This window comes from Geotrypetes seraphini, chromosome 1, assembly GCF_902459505.1.
Source record: "Geotrypetes seraphini chromosome 1, aGeoSer1.1, whole genome shotgun sequence".
Taxonomy (NCBI): Eukaryota; Metazoa; Chordata; class Amphibia; order Gymnophiona; family Dermophiidae; genus Geotrypetes; species Geotrypetes seraphini.
Genome location: NC_047084.1, coordinates 509186438 through 509203173, shown reverse-complemented (window position 1 = coordinate 509203173; position 16736 = coordinate 509186438). Strand labels below are relative to the sequence as shown.

At 42.6% G+C, this 16736-nt stretch overlaps 1 protein-coding gene across 2 annotated transcripts in view; it reads right to left on the bottom strand.

The window, feature by feature from the left end:
- LRRC2 (leucine rich repeat containing 2) overlaps nucleotides 1-16736 on the bottom strand; it is a 218740-nt gene that overhangs the window by 121590 nt on the left and 80414 nt on the right. For both annotated transcript variants that reach the window (XM_033928498.1, XM_033928489.1), the window contains exon 4: nucleotides 13834-13990. In XM_033928498.1, coding sequence (XP_033784389.1) covers nucleotides 13834-13990 — 157 coding nt within the window. The remainder of the gene's footprint in view (nucleotides 1-13833; nucleotides 13991-16736) is intronic.

The following is a 16736-nucleotide window of genomic DNA, read 5'->3' as shown; positions in this document are numbered from 1 at the left end:
TACTGTGGTTTACAATCAATCAATATACAGAGGGATAGGTTAAAAGGAATACCATCATACAGACAGAAAAGAGTAAGAAAGGAAATGGTTTACTACCTAAATTAATTAAAAATCAAAAAGAGAGATTGACACTCGCTATGTGTATGCAGAGCTAGGCGTGTGCCTCTGTTAGCAGGTTGCCTAAATTTTTAACTGGTGTTTGCAGCTAATTATGGGGTCTTTTCACTAAGGCGCGCTAACTGATTTAGCGCATGCTAAATGCTAATAATAATAACAACTTTATTTTTATATATTGCAATATCACAAACAGTTCAGAGCAGTTTACAGAGAAAGAGACCTGTATACAGACAGCGATATTACATAAAACTTTCAAAATTACATTAGCATGTTAAGTGTAATCAAATGTATCTGGACGTGTTTTTAAAATGCTAAAGCGCCCATTATATTCTGTAGGCAGTGGCGTACCAAGGGGGGGCGGGGGGGAGGTCCGCCCCGGGTACCAAGCCCTAAGGGGGTGTTCCCGGCCTTGCCGTTCAGTCCCCCGCCACCCCCGAAGGACCGCTCGCCCCACTGACCTTCCTGCACCACCTGTGAAGCAGCCCGCAGCAGGATCGCGAAGTCAGCGTCAGCGATCCCTGCGCTGCTTCCTGCGCCGCGATCCCGCCCCTTCTCTGACGTCAGAGGAGGGGCGGGACCGTGGCACAGGAAGCAGCGCAGGGATCGCTGATGCTGACTTCGCGATCCTGCTGCGGCTTCTTCATAGGTGGTGCGGGGAGGCCAGGGGGGCGAGCGGTCCTTCGGGGTGGGTCGGGGCATCAGGCCTTCAGGGTGGGGCGGGCGGGCAGGCAAGCAGGCTTTCAAGGGGGAGGGGGTGACAGGCAGGCAGGCAGGCCTTCAAGGGGGGACAGGCCTTCGGGGGGGTGCAGACCTTCAAGGGGTGCAGGCCTTCAAGGGGGGCAGGCAGGCCTTCAGGGGGGGTGCAGGCCTTCGGGGGGATGTAGGCCTTTGGGAGGGTGCAGACCTTCAAGGGGGTGCAGACCTTCAAGGGGGGGAACAGGCCTTCAAGGGGGGAAAAGCAGGCAGGCCTTCAAGGGGGGGACAGGCCTACAAGGGGGTGGGACAGGCCTTCAAGGGGGGGTGCAGGCCTTCAAGGGGGGGTGCAGGCCTTCAAGGGGGAGACAGGCCTTCAAGGGGGGGAAAGGCAGGCAGGCAGGCAGGCCTTAAAGGGGGGACAGGCCTACAAGGGGGGGACAGGCCTACAAGGGGGGGGGACAGGCCTTCAAGGGGGGGACAGGCCTTCGGGGGGGTGCAGACCTTCAAGGGAGTGCAGGCCTTCGGGGGGGGGTGCAGGCCTTCAAGGGGGGGAAAGGCAGGCAGGCAGGCCTTCAAGGGGGGGACAGGCCTACAAGGGGGGGAGAACCTACAAGGGGGTGGGACAGGCCTTCAAGTGGGGGACAGGCCTTCGGGGGGTGCAGACCTTCAAGGGGGGGACAGGCAGGCAGGCATTCTAGGGGGGGACAGGCCTACAAGGGGATGGGACAGGCCTTCAAGGGGGGTGCAGGCCTTTAAGGGGGGACAGGCCTTTGGGGGGGACCATGATTTAGAAGTACACGGAGGGAAGGGGGTGTTCAAAGAGACGTGCATATGCCAAACTTTGGGGGGGGGGAAGAAATAATGGGTCTGAAAATAGAGGAGAGGGAGAGAGATGATGGACCATGGGATTTAGGGAGGGAAGGAACAGAAAGGGAGAGAAATTGGACACAAGGGATGGTGTGGAGGAGGGATAGAGATACTGGATGGGAGGGTAATTAGGAAAAGAAAGGGAGAGATGGTGGACTCTGGGATAGTGGGGAAGGAGGGAGAGATGCCGGATGAAAGGGTATTTAAGAAAAGGTGGATCTGTGGAGGGAGATGAAAAAAAGGAAAGATACCAGACTTCCTGGGAAGGGAAGGGAAATGGAAAGGGAGGACAGAGTTGGCAGATGGATGGTTAGCATGCAGAAAGAAGAAAGAAGGAGACCCTGGCAAGCAAGTTATCAGAAGAAAACCAGAGCCTTGGACCAACAAGATTTGAAATATAACCAGACAACAAAAGGTAGAAAAATTAATTTTATTTTCTGTTTTGTGATTATAATATGTCAGATTTGAAATGTGTATCCTGCCAGAGCTGGTGTTGGACTGCAAAGGTGAGCTAGGATTTAACAGAGAGAGGAAAAGTCCTTTTTGTTTCTTTATTTTATTTACACCACAGCGCCAGTGTGGTTAGGAGAAGCCAAAGGGGGTGAAAAAGCTATAAAACCCACCAGGAGTTTTGAAAAAAAAATCACCCAACTGGGCAGGAAAATCGAATTGAAAAACCAATTCAATAGGGCTGAATCGAATCAAAATTTTTTTTCCTGTATCTGGCAGCATTAGTTTGCGCTACTGTCTTAGACTTTAGGACCTGGGATTGGGGAGAGATGGCATCCTCAGTACTTTATAATGCAAGTGAAACAAGGATTTGGTCAGACTTTTAAAGGGTCTGCAGAAAAAAAATATTGTATAGGCCGGGGACATGAGACAGCAGGAAATGGGAACTTTTCTTCCTTCTATTTTTGTGAATGGAAAGGCTGAGGATGTCAGAGAGTTCAGTTAAAATATGTGCTTTATAAGAAAATATAATAATGTGTTTTATAAAGTTTATAGCATAGCTGGCCTACCCAGTGAGGTGTTCCTAGTGTTGATGGTGGCAGCGTGTCAATGTGTTGAGAGGAAGAGGTGGTCTGGGAAATTCTGCTGAGCAAACTCCGGGCCCATTTCCACCCCCCAGTTAGTCCACTCCACTCAACTGGTTCACACACTGAGTGGGTCTTTGGGTGTTGTTTTGGGATCTCTTCCAGTGGTTTATCTCCTTCTGGTCCAAGGAAGGAAACTTTGTTATCCTTAGCATTGATCTACAGAATATGTTTGTAACAGCGCTGCTTGTGTGGCATTAGGCTATGTAGTGATCGAAAGAAAAAAACAGACCTATGCACATTTTTGCACTATATGGTGGGTGTATGAGGAGATTAACATTTCCTGCACAGCTAAGTCCATGTAAAGTTACCTTGTGCTGTATTTGACATCTAGCAAGATCTCTGTTTGAAAGGAAAGATCTAAACTTAAAAATGAAGTGGCCAGAAGTTATGGTAAAAGCAGATAGTGTAGCTGGTTTTAAGAAAGATTTGGACAAATTCCTGGAGGAAAAGTCCATAATCTGTTATTAAGACATGGGGGAAGTGTCTGCTTGCCCTGGATCGGTAGCATGGAATGTTGCTACTCTTTGGGTTTTGACCAGGTATTAGTGTCCTGGATTGGCTACCATGAGAATGGGCTACTGGGCATGATGGACCATTGGTCTGACCCAGTTAGGCTATTCTTATGTTATGTTCTCATCTGTAGGGGCCTTTGTTTTCACTTCTTATTTTAATGTATTTTTTTTCTGGGAACTTATCAGTGTTTTTTATAATGGGAACAAAAATGGAAGAGAATTAATGTGTGTGGGATGAGGGGGTAACTAATTTCTTCAGCTAAATAATTCAATCCACTTCAAACAGACATAGGAGAACTCACGCACCATTCACACACCCTCCAACCAAAAACGTCAAAAGGAAAAAAACTGTTTGACAACCTCCTAGCCATTCGAGCTGCAACACTCGACCCCCAACCCTACAACCAATTGACATCGACCACATACTGCAAAACCTTCAAAAAGAAATAAAAACCCTTCTATTCAAAAAACACATAAAACCGAACTAACACAATCAGAACTGTCCCAAGCATCACCTGCAACTACTCCATATGTACTTCTGATGTCATGACAATTCAGACATAATTTATGTTATGTTATGTTTGGAATATAAGAAAATTTTCACTGCCTGTTTCTATTCTGACCATTTATTCTGTTTCATGGTCATTACAAAAAATATTTTTTTACATAGGGGGGGGGTGTCAAAAAATGATGGGCCCCGGGTGCCACATACCCTAGGTACGCCACTGTCTGTAGGTGCCTTAACATTTAGCACACGCTAAATCGGTTAGCGCGCCTTAGTAAAAGAACTCCTATCTAAAATAAAATAAAGGTAAGTAAGGTAACTAAATTGCTTTGAGCCCTGATCCTGGGAGCTGATATCATAAAATGTATTTTTTTTTTCCACTCTTAATCAACACTCGCACATATTCCAGGTTTTAATCACACAAGCTTTCACTACATAGAATTTATTTCAACCCCACTATTCTGCCAATTAAAAATGAAGATAATTGACTTTAACTGCAATGGCCTGGCAGTACTCGGCCAACCTAGCAGAGTTCAGTCACTCATACTGTGTAAAACTTCACCAGCTTCAAGCTGCTGCACTAAACTATTCCTGCAGCCAAATGTAGAGTAGACATTTTTTTTTTTTATTATCTTCACATTTATTTAAAGAAGTTCAGCCAGTAAGGAGTTTTCACTTCAAGCCTTCCTTCAAAATTCGCTAACTGGAGGTTCAATATCAAATCTCTATTTCTCTCACATACACTCTCTTTTCATATTTTTTCCCTAACTCACCATAAAATTAGCAGGTCAATGCTTTCATATTGAATCACACATTACTCTCAGAAGAAAAAAAAATAATAGAAAATATATTCTTTTTACCACCCAATCTTCACTATGTGCCCAGGTAATCACTGACTTACTCTCAGAAAAGAAAAATCAATCAGTCTTTCACACATTAATCCACTTCTCATAATTAAAGTCCAAACACCACCAGAGCTTCCTATCTGAAATAGCCTCCCTTTATGAGCGCCAGCTTTAACAACCTCTCACTTCCAAGTTCAGCTTCCAACTGCTTCAAATTGTTTGCGCAGGCAGCAGAAATTCCACTCAGAACCTTCTCAGCAGCTGCTTAGTCACCAGTTCTCAGCACCTTCCACATTAGCAGCGCCCAACACCGTTTACTATCTCACATATTTCCATTCATCATTCCAAGCACCAGCACACATACATTTTCAGCAACCTCCTATGACCTCCAGTCTAGGCTCCAGAACAGTCCATCTCCTTCTGCAGTCCCTCACAGGCTGCAGACACCAGGACCCAGGATAATTCTTTTTCTATTTTGATTTTTTTTTTTACCTATCTACATTGGGATGCTCTCTTTCATCTAGAGCAGAGGTAGGCAATTCCGGTCCTCGAGAGCCACAGGCAGGTCAGGTTTTCAGGATATCCACAATGAATATATATGAGATGGATTTGCATGCACTGCCTTCTTGAGATGCAAATCTATTATATGCATATTTATTGTGGATATCCTGAAAGCCTGACCTGCCTGTGGCTCTCGAGGACCGGAATTGCCTACCCTTGATCTAGAGCAGTGGTTCTTAAACATGTCCTGGGGACCCCCAACCAGTCAGGTTTTCAAGATATTAGTACTGAATATGCATGAGTGAGATTTACCTATAAAGTAGATAGTAGGCATGCAAATTTCTTTCATGCATATTCATTACAGATATCTTGAAAACCTGACTGGCTGGGGGTCCCTCGGGACAGGTTTAAGAACCACTGATCTAGAAGATGCCATAGATGCTGGTGGAACAGCAGAGAGATGCTGCCAAGTTGAACAGTGGACCATTTTATCTCCAATAAAGGAAACTAATACCGTCCTAGAGTGTCTGTCTGCTAGCCTGATGAGAATGGCTTTCTATAAGCCAGCAGCACATAACCAAGCCAGACACCTAGGCCTGGATGCACTAAACTCATCAAGCATCTAATGATCATTGCTAAACCAGTTTGAACTGGTTTAAGGACGTCCTAATTTGCCAACCCTTGGGATGGTCCAAAAAATTAATTAACACATTTTATTTGTCCACAAGGTTCATTTTATTCCTTTATATAAAAATGAAAAACATACAAAATTTGACTTAAAACAAAGTTTAGGGATTACCCTACCTCACTGTTTTTTTTAAACTACTAAGCTTAATAGTATATTGTAATTTTTGTGCACTCGACAAATCAGTCTATGACATAAGAGCTGTCTTTGATGAAGAAGGAAACTTCTTCCAGTGGCTTGCCACTAGCCGAAGAACAAATTGCTTCTGTTCATCTTTTGTCAAAATGTTGTATTTTTCAATGAGGCTTATCCCTCTTTTGTGTATTCTTTTGCAGTTGTTTGAAGGACAGTTCCACACATATAGCAAGAAAACACATTCTGCCTTTGCTTCTGTAGGAATTCTCAATCTTCATTTTTAAGTTCAGTCATAGCATCATCATCTTTTCTTTCTTTTTTTTTTAAATATCAAACTGTTTGACTTCACTTTTAAAGATTTCTTCATTCTACCTATCACCTTGTGTTTCTTTAGGTCAGGGGTGTCCAATGTCGGTCTTCGAGGGCCGCAGTCCAGTCAGATTTTCAGGATTTCCCCAATGAATATACATGAGGTCTATTTGCATGCACTGCTTTCATTGTATGCTAATAGATCTCATGCATATTCATTGGGGAAATCCTGAAAACCCGACTGGATTGCGGCCCTCGAGGACCGACATTGGACACCCCTGCTTTAGGGACATATACTCTTTTTAAAAAAAAAAACTTTATTTAGTTTTTAATGCCAACGAAAAGTGCAATACAATTTACATACAAATAATAATAATCAAATAAGCACTTATAAACAATCAGAATCTATACAAAAGATAAAAATTCCCTCCCCATCCATCATTACCATCAGGAATAATACCAAAAGATATACCCTTCCCTCTCCCGTTCCCTCCCCCTCTCCCCCCCTCCCCCGGACGTGTGGGTGCAATACAATGGAAAAGAAAGATAAATATAAAGGGCAACTATAACAAATCTACAAAAGACGTCAATGGACCCCAAACCAATTTAAATATTTTATTATGCCCCAGCAAGTCAGCATTCATTTTCTCATACTTATAAGTTAAGCATAAGCTCACCCACCAGAAAGGAAAACTAACGCGATCCCAATTCTTCCAATTGCGAGGGACATATATTCTTTCAGCCTGTTTTACAAAGCCGTGCTAGCGGCTGCCGCACGGCAACAGCCCCGAAGCCCTTTAAATCTCTATGGGCTTTGGGGCCATTACCATGCAGCAGCCGCTAGTGAGGCTTTGTAAAACAGGCCCTTTGTGTAGTTTCTTCAGCTTCCTAATGCAAGAGAGTCTATGCATTGTGTCCCTATTTTTATTTATTTATTTCTAAAATTTCTTAACCGCCTATAACTAAGTGGTTTACACGTAAAACATTCACAATGATTCAAATAACATATAACGATACTTTCAGTGCACACTTTCAAACCACTAAAAATAGCAGGGAATTATAATAGGATTACATATCATCATCAATTGTTAATGACTCAAGAGCATTGTTCATAGTTCAGATTCCTCTTTAAACATCTCCCTTCTACATAGCATCATAGGAAGGCATCTACATACAATTGAGTTTTTAACATTCGCTTAAACTGTAATCGATCCGAATAGGTCCTCAGGATGCCAGGGAGGAGATTCCATTGTTTTACTCCTGCCACGGACATCAGTGCTATTCTTGTTTTTTCATATCGGACAGTATTCTCCCTCCTTGAAATTAATCTTGCTGTGCCTCGGTTGGTATACCTCCCATAGGGTTTGAAAATTCAGAGGAACACCACCATACAAACTCTGATGCACCACTGAAAGAACCTTGAAGCAGATCCTTTGTGCTACTGGGAGCCAGTGCAACTGCATCAACACCGGAGTAATATGCTCTCTACGTGGGATTCCCAAAATCAACCTTGCTGCAGAGTTCATCAATTGCTATCCTTCGCTGACTCACCCAACAACTTATAGCTTTCCAGCAAAGGTTTTTTTTCATCATAGTGATGAAAATTGACTAGTCGAAGAACATCCAGTCCACGTGACAGTCTAGCAATTGACAGCTGACAGACTGACTTCCCAAGGAGCCAGTTTTCAGGTGCAGATTGCAAACTAGATGATGTCATATAGAGAATGACACGGTGGCGGTTTACCCGCGGCCACCGCATTTTAGCCGCGGGTCACCCGCCGAAAACGGGGAAGAAAACTAGCAGTCGCTGCGGCGACGGGGACAAGGCCATTCACCGCCCGCGGGGCGGTCAATGGTCTTGTCCCCGCAGTGAGGCATGAAGGATCGCGCGGTCCCCGCAGCTCACACCCGCCTGCCCAATCGATTCTAGTGTTTAGCCAGCTCTCTCCCTTCTCCTCACCTTAGTTTGTAGATTTTCTTTTTCGGCGACCCGCACGCTATCAGAGAGCCGCGCACCCGCTGCTGCTTTTCGATCTTCTGCTCTGACGCAACCGGAAACAGGAAGTTGCAGCAGAGCAGAAGATTGAACACTGAGCAGCCGCGGTGCGCGGCTCTTTGGGAAAGCGTGCAGGTCGCTGAAAAAGAAAACCTATAAACTAAGGTGAGGAGAAGGGAGAGAGCTGGCTAAACACTAGGATCGATTGGGCAGGCAGGTAGTGGCTGCGGGGACCGTGCGATCGCTAGTGTTCCCGGCTCAAATTGGAAGGAGGGAGTGAAAGGGAAAAGGATTCTGGGCCAAGGGGATGAAGTCGGAAAGAAAAACCCACAGCAGGAAAGAAAGGGAAGGACTGGTAGGTGAGCCAGATGCTAGAAGCAGGGGGGGGGGAAGAAAGAGGGAAAAAAGCTAGATGGGGTTGAAAAGAAGAGACACACTGGTATGGAAGAGGAAGATAGGGGAAATCTGGACACAGGAAGGTAACAGAAAGAGGGGAAATTATGTGCATGGGGCATAGGGACAGAGACATAAAGGGGACATGCCATGGGGATGGTATATGGACACAGGGGGGGCAATGACAGATACATAGGGGAGATATTAGAAATGGAGAAAATAGGAGCACAGAAGCGAGATGGTTTGTGGGGATGGGACAGGGACCGAGCTTGCAGGCTCCAGTGGCTTGCACAAATTACATTGTAACGTGCCATGAAAATAAGAGGAAGGAAGGTAGATAGGCCACGCGAGAGGAGCTGAAGGGTAGTAGAAAGGAACAGATGGTAAAGGAGGGAGGGAAGGGTGGTGGTGGAAAGGAATAGAACAGATATTGAAGGAGGGTGGAGAGGAACAGACACCCAAGGGAAATGTGGAAGACAGAGTGGGAAGAAGACAGATGCCAGACTATGCGGGAGCGGAGGGAAGAAGATGGGTGCTAGACCAATTGGGGGGGGGGGTTAAGGGAGAGGCACAGTAACAGCAAATGGAAGACGCAGAGAGAAGACACACAGTGGATGGAAGGAATTCAATGAGAAGATGTGGAAAGCAGAAACCAGACAACAAAGGTAGAAAAAAAAATTATATTTATTTATTTATTTTTTGCTTTAGGATAAAATAGTATATTAGTTGTGTTGATAAAAATTTATAAACAAAGCCCTGCCAGCTGAACATCTCTTTCTCTAGTTCAGCAGCAGGAACTTTGATTTATAAGAAAGGAATAAGCTAAATATTACAGTACTAAGGCTTATATGGATGCAGCGGGGACGGTGACGGGGCGGTGAATGGGATGGCAGTGGCGGTGACGGGGCGGTGAAAGGGATGGCGGTGACGGTGACGGGGCGGTGAAGGGAACGCTGGTGACGGGGCGGTGCAGAGGATGGTGGGCCGGTGACGGGGCGGTGACGGGGACAGATTTTTTCCCCGTGTCATTCTCTAATGCCATACAAACAAATTTTGCACAATCACCCACATACACAACACACAAGCAAACAGTGCATGCTAGGGTGACCTCTAAATATTGTTTAATCAAGCTGAAATTTAACACACGAGTAAAATATACCAAGTGGACAAAAATGAGCCTTCTAGAGACAATATTTGACAAGGTTGGGGTTTTTTTTGTTTGTTTTGCATACTACCATGAACCACCATACTGCACATTGTTTGTACAGTGTTTGATGGAAATGTATACCATGGTTGTTATTGCTGTTGTATTTACTGTTGCTTAATAAAATAGATTTGAACATAACAAGCTTACACTTAGACCAAATGATGGCTTATTTGAAACAGGTCTCAGAAACCTGTTCAGGGACTGATGGAAATCAAAAGATTTAAGTCTGAGTCCAGATTTCAATCATGGACCCTGAAATACAGAAGCACCAACCTAATGTGTAAAAGTGCAATACTTAAATCAAATAAATTATCTACTTCTGTGTCATGTGTTTCTTATCACTATTTTTAATATTGTTTTTATGCATTTCTCTTTATATTTTCAGTCCTGTTGTTTTATAAATTATGTCTGGTTGTAATCCACCTTGTTTAAAGGGAGACTGTAAATAATAAACTATAAACATGGCTTTTAAAATGATCCCCTCCTATCTCTTTTTTTTTTTTTTTTGTATTTTTAATGGAGGTAGAAACTCTGGGATGATATGAGAGGTGAGTGCAGCATAAACATGAAAAGTAGTGCTTCGGCCACCTAATATTTTTCATAAGAACATTTACAATTAAGAGTCCAGACACACTCAAGAAATGAAAAATCAAAAAGGACAACAGAGGTCACTGTTTTGGAGTTTCACTCCTGCCTCAGGGGTAAAGTATCTGTTCATCTTTTTCTTTGTAGCTGCTTATCTTCTTCAAAACGTTGCTTTAAAACGTAAATTGCTGCAGACAGGCTCATCTCAAACCAAGCTTCTGCCTCCAAGATATTCCCATTTGCATTTCTTGAGCAAACAGAGTTTGGCTGGATCGTCTTGATTTTTTTGAAAACATTTCAATTACAATAATAAGGAGCCGATTACATTTAAACAACAATGCATTTTGTTTTATTGTGTTGCAGCCAACTCTGGTATTGATCCTTCCTCCCCCAAATTTAAAAATAAAAAAACTATAAGTCTCTTTAAATGAGTCTCTTTCCACAACTGTTATGTAAGGATAGATGTTGTTGTCCCCTTTGGAGTTTTTGTGATCATTTGGAGTCTGGCTTGCTTCTTTTATGAATTGCTTCTAATTGTTTTGCCAGGCTGTATTTAAAGAAAATTTCATGTCTCAAAGAGCTGAAATATAGGTAATGTTATTGTGTGAGGGGGATTGCATATTTTTTCACTCTGGCATTGTTAATAATTCTTGGTTCCTCTTGTTGTGCATATATTGTGGCAATTCATACCCCCTCTTTTACTAAGGCGTGCTATGCTTTTCAGCGCATGCTAAACGCTAACACATGCATGTTATCCTATGGACGCGTTAGCGTTTAGCGCGCATGTTGATTTAGCGCTCGATAAACATGTGCTAAAACGCTTAGCGCACCTTAATAAAAGAGGACCATAGTTTTACAATATTGTTACAATTGTTATACAGTATATATTTGTATACTGCCTCCCTCAAACAAAATTCAGAGGCAGCAGTTCTTAAACTACAACAAACAGATAGTTCATATAGGGAATCAAATAAAATACAATATTAATACAAATTAAAACACATTCTAGCACACTGGTAAATACAATTCATACATAGCAATGTAGAACAGTTTATGCCATCTTGCTCTCACTGTGGTTTATGGCTTATTCATTTATATCCCGCCCTTGCCCAGGGTTAGGGTTACAAAATTACATAACAAAATCAATAATAAATAAGCAAACAATACAAACCACTATAAACTAGGGAAGAATAAATGACTTCTCCGTGTGCTAAACTCAACTTCCATTCTACCTCCTTTCCACACAGAGAAAAGTTCAATCTTCTCCCAATTCCCACTTCTTCAGAGAGGGGAGGCCCTCTAACACACTTTGAGGGGCGGTTACTAAAGGGATAGCTATTAAGTTGTGGTAAAAGTTGTGCTTTTGCCACATCTGAATTCACTGGTTAGGGATGCCTGCGGTACCTTAATAAAGGTTGCTTGCAATCAAACTCAAAAATAGCGCTATTCATACTGCCCAGGAGTATCAGGCCACTATGCTGTGGTCTGGTGCTCCTGGACCACTTCTTAAAAGGTCCAGGCATTACTTTGCCTCCCTATCCCCAATGTCTATATCACATACTCCCAATGTCCCCACCCACCCATAGTCCGCCCCCCTTCCTGAGGCTAGCTTTATAAATTCCTGAGGCCTAATGAGTACTGGGCAGGAACAATCTCCAGTCACTCCTGATTCTGTCAGCACCTGGTTCAAAATGTCTCCAGTGCTCCCTAGTCACTACACGAAGTACCATGAGCTGCCGTGACAGGTGGTGGCAATCGTTTTGAACAGAAGACACAAGAAGAAGAAGTATGAGGGGTTCTGATCCTGCCCCTAATGCCCCCCGCTAGACCACCAGGGAGAGAAGTAAGATTGGGTGGGGATACTTGGACATGGGGAAGGTGGGAGGTGGGTGGGTATTTCAAGGTGGAGAGGGAAGATAGGCTTATGGCCACAGGCTGAAATATTTTAAAAAAGCTTATGTGGGTCCCAGCCCATTATTCAACTGGGGACCACATAAGCTAAGCAGATGAATTTAAGTCAGCTTTTGCGTTGTCTTATTCACCTGTTTAGCTTATATGGGCCTTGGCTGAATATCGCCGGCACCTGTATAAGTCCCAGCTCCTCCCCAACACCCCCAGGACTCGTTGACAGCCTTTCGAAAAGCAGTGAAGATTTTCCTCTTCATCTGAACTGCCAACAACAATCAGACTCGTCCTTATCCCCTTCTTCCGACGATCTTGTTCTGCAACCAGCCTTTTCTTAACTTACTGTGACTTCCTTTAATCTACTGTGAATATCCTTCTGCAATTCATCCATGTCCTTATGATCTTAAAATGTCTTTTAATGTATTGTGAATGGCCTTTTGTAACCCGTTCTGACCTCCCAGGAAGATGGGATAGAAATCGAAGTAAATAAATGATATAAAGGAGCCCTTTATGTGATTAATTATCTGGTTAGCAGACTGAAAAACTTCCAGCTCTGCCGACGTTCCTTCCCTGGTCTGTCCTGCTATTATCTGAATAATGCCTAGGGATATCGAAGGACAGTGCCACTAAGGGGTCCTTTTACAAAGGCGCGGTAGCGGTTTAACCCGCGGAATACCGCATGTTAAACCACCTGCCGCCCTAGTACCTAACGCCTCCATTGACGAGGCGTTAGGATTTTAGGCTGCCGCGGGGGGTTAGCATGTGATGAAATGTCCAATACGCTAACCCCCCGTAGCGCTCCTTGATAATAGGAGCCCTTAATATACACAGTCTTGTCTAGTGCAAATATCCAGATAACTTCTGAGGTTGTCAAGATATTTGCATTTGAATGCCAGAATTTTCTGCTGCTCTGTATCTTTTTCCAGGGTCTGAACTGGTGTAATATCTATTTTGGAGAAAGGAAATAACACAAAATCAATGGCAAACATGCTGAACTTGGGATGATATAATATCGTGACTGCGTCTTCCTCTACTTGATGTATGTCTCCTTTAAAATGTTCATTTTATGCTCAAGATGGAAAGGATTCAGATCCAGAACTTGGACTCTCCCATGGGTCATCAATTCAAGTGCACTTGGTGTTCCTTTTGGAACACTTTGACCCTAAGGGTGCAGAGCTGTCTTTTGAATATATAGTTTTGTTGTTCCAGGTTCTATTCATTCTTTTCTTGTGTGAAGTTATGTACTGGGTGGGTGGGAAGGGAGGGAGGGAGGGAGGAGGGGGGATCTTTTGCACCAGCAATGTTGTGATTTTCCATTGTAGTACTGTACATTAAATTTCAATAAAAACATTATAATATAAAATGTTCATTTTAATATGTATGGAAATTTGTGAGCCCCTTCGATAAGGGCGTATTAAAAATGTTTTAAATAAATTTCTTTTAACCAGCAAAAATCAACTGCCTAAACGGTGTCTTACCTATTTCAGGTGGCAGGTGCGTGATGAGATTTTGTGACATCTCCAGTACCCTCAGCTCCTGAAACATTTCAATGTAGGAAGGAATGATAGCTATCTGGGTATTATTTATATGCCATTCTTTCAAGTGGATCTGTTCTCTTAATGTCTCTGGGAGTTCCTGGGGGAAAAAAAAAAGAAAGTTTGATATATTTTTTTTTATTAAAAAAAAATTAATATAAAGGAAGTGTAAAAAAGGCAAGATAGAGCTTACACTTCCAGTAAGCAGTTCTTTAATACCTTAAAAAAAAATAGAAATTTGTCAACAATCAATATTTTAGAAATGGTTTGTATAGATAGGGAGATACAAAATATAATGAAATTCAATATATTATACATTTATATATTTCAGTGCAAAATAAAGTACACTGTTTTAATCTGAGAAGCAAAATATATATTCTTACAATTAAGGTTGTACTAAGTAAAAAAAAACAAAAAATAGGTCATTAGTTTCAAAGCAAAAAATGACGGCTACAGAAATACCTTATACTATATATGTTAGATTAGGTGCCTTCGACTCTTGTTCAAGTCCTAGCAACTTGATGAAAACCATCAAGTTTTTATGGCAGAATATAGAAGTAGATTCCCGGAACTTTCTTCTGAGCAATATAAATTTGATGTTGTTGCATCAAACGTGATCCTCCACCTCCAACACTGCCCATCTGTTGCTGCCCAGGTGGATGGTACATCAGTAGTCTGACATCTCCGCTTTAACCTGTTTACCTTGGGAGGCCCTGCTAGTAATGAAACTACCAATGGCATAGCTTTTAGCTTCACAGATGTGCACATCTGTGAAGCTGAAAGCTATGCCGTCAGTACCCCAGTCATAGTACATGGGCTTGTTATGCCACTGGGGCTTGTGCACACCTTATACATATTCAGTATAATATTCTAAAGTTAAGTGCCTAAGATTTGACATATTGAATATTTTTCCTATTTGAGAACCTAAATTTTGGAACCTATTTTTAACAAGGATTCTATATTAAGGTTCCTAAAATCTAGGCAAGGACCAAGAGATGGTCAGGTTCAAGAAACAATTACCCAGCACTGAATTCCAGGATTGGTACCTACAGTAACTCAAAAAGCCTAAAGATGGATGCCCAGTTTGCTTGGGAGTTCTACATGAGAAACTGCATTTCCCCAGGTATATTACAAATGGCTCTGTTGATTTATCATTTCTTAACTTGTCAGTTTGGCTCAGTACTTCTTCCAGGTTCATCAAGATTTCTTTCAATTCCTCCACATCATCACCCTTGACAACCATTTCCGGTAGAGGTAGATCTCTTGCATCTTCTTCCATAAAAACTGAAGCAAAAAATTCATTCAGTTTCTCCGCTTTGGCATTATGCTCCCTAAGCATCCCTTTTGCTCTTTGATCATCTAACATTCCCAGATTCCCTCAAAGGTTTTCTGCTTCTGATGTACATTAAAAAAAGAATAGTTACTTTGGTTTTAAAATCTTTATTGATTTTATTCTTGTAACAAAGGCATAATGAATGCCACCAAAAACTAGAATTCAAGCGATCAAAGTTTTTCCAATTCTTTGTGACCATTTGAATGGTTATCCTAGTCATGTTTTTATGTTGTGACAGGGAAGCTCCTGTCACGGTTAAAAAGACTGCTACTCTAGTCAAAAGTACAGCCCTTAAACCTGCAATCCCTAAGATGAAGGCTGTACACCCTGCTAAAGGCACTAGTTTAGTACAGCAAGAAGAAAGGGAGAAAAGGCAGGAATTGTCACAGCTAGAAATACAGACAGGAAGGGCACAGAAAACACAGTCTATCCCCTATTACTCCTTTCCCAGAGCTAAGGAGAAACACAGAAGGGTGTGGAGTTTGCTACGAGGCTAGGCAATCACGTAAGCCTCAAGCAGGAAGGAGTCAGGTGAATAAATTACCCTCAGCTGACTCTAATGAGAGAGGCAGGCACACGAGGAGCAGAGCAGAGAAGAAAACAGGAGTTTTGTTCCAGATCAGGAAGGAAGGATAGGAATATTCCCTTCAGAGAGGTATGGTAATACTCCATATAAGCCTTGGGAGGTAGGGCTAGAGGTTAGTTCTAGCCAGGAAGAAACCTCCTTTGAATTTGTCCCAAACACCCAGGAAGGGGGATGGGAGGTGGAAAGTGAAACAGGAAACCTAATGGACTATAGCCCCAGTAATACAGGGTGGGGGAGATACGGTGAGACTGACCCAGGGGAATGGGTGCTAGAGGAAGGCATGGACATGTGAATTACTCATGAGAAGCTGCTTCCTGACTCACAGAGTAAAAGAAAAGTCTTTGCCAAAGAAACCTAAGCCTAATTGAAGCACTGAGTAGCATGATGCCCTAGAAAATCCATCTGGAAGCACAGGACCTACAAGCTATAATGATTTTTTTAGATTTCACCAATCAGGGAACCCTTTCTGAATAAGTTTTAGCCTTTTTTAGCACATTTCTCTTTATATTCTCTTTTTAGCTTTCTTTATCAATGCTTTGCATCTAACTTGCCAGTGCTTTTGTCTCTTAGTTTCTTCATTCGGATCTTTTTTCCATTTTTTAAAGGATTTGGGGGGGACTCAAATAGCCTCTTTTACTTCACCTTTTAGCTATGCCTGCTCTCATTTTGTCTTCTTTCAACCTTTGTTATTACATGGAATACATCTGGTCTGAGCTTCCACGATGGTATTTTTAAACAATATCCATGCCTGGTTTAGAAGAAAAGGTGTGTCTTTTTGCAGATGACAAGAAGATCTTCAGCAGAGTTGACATCCCTGAGGGAGCAGACAACATGAGAATGGATTTACAGAGCCTAGAAGATCAGTCAAATACTTAATAGTTAAGCTTTAATGCTAAATAATGCAGAACGATGCATTTCAGGTGCAGA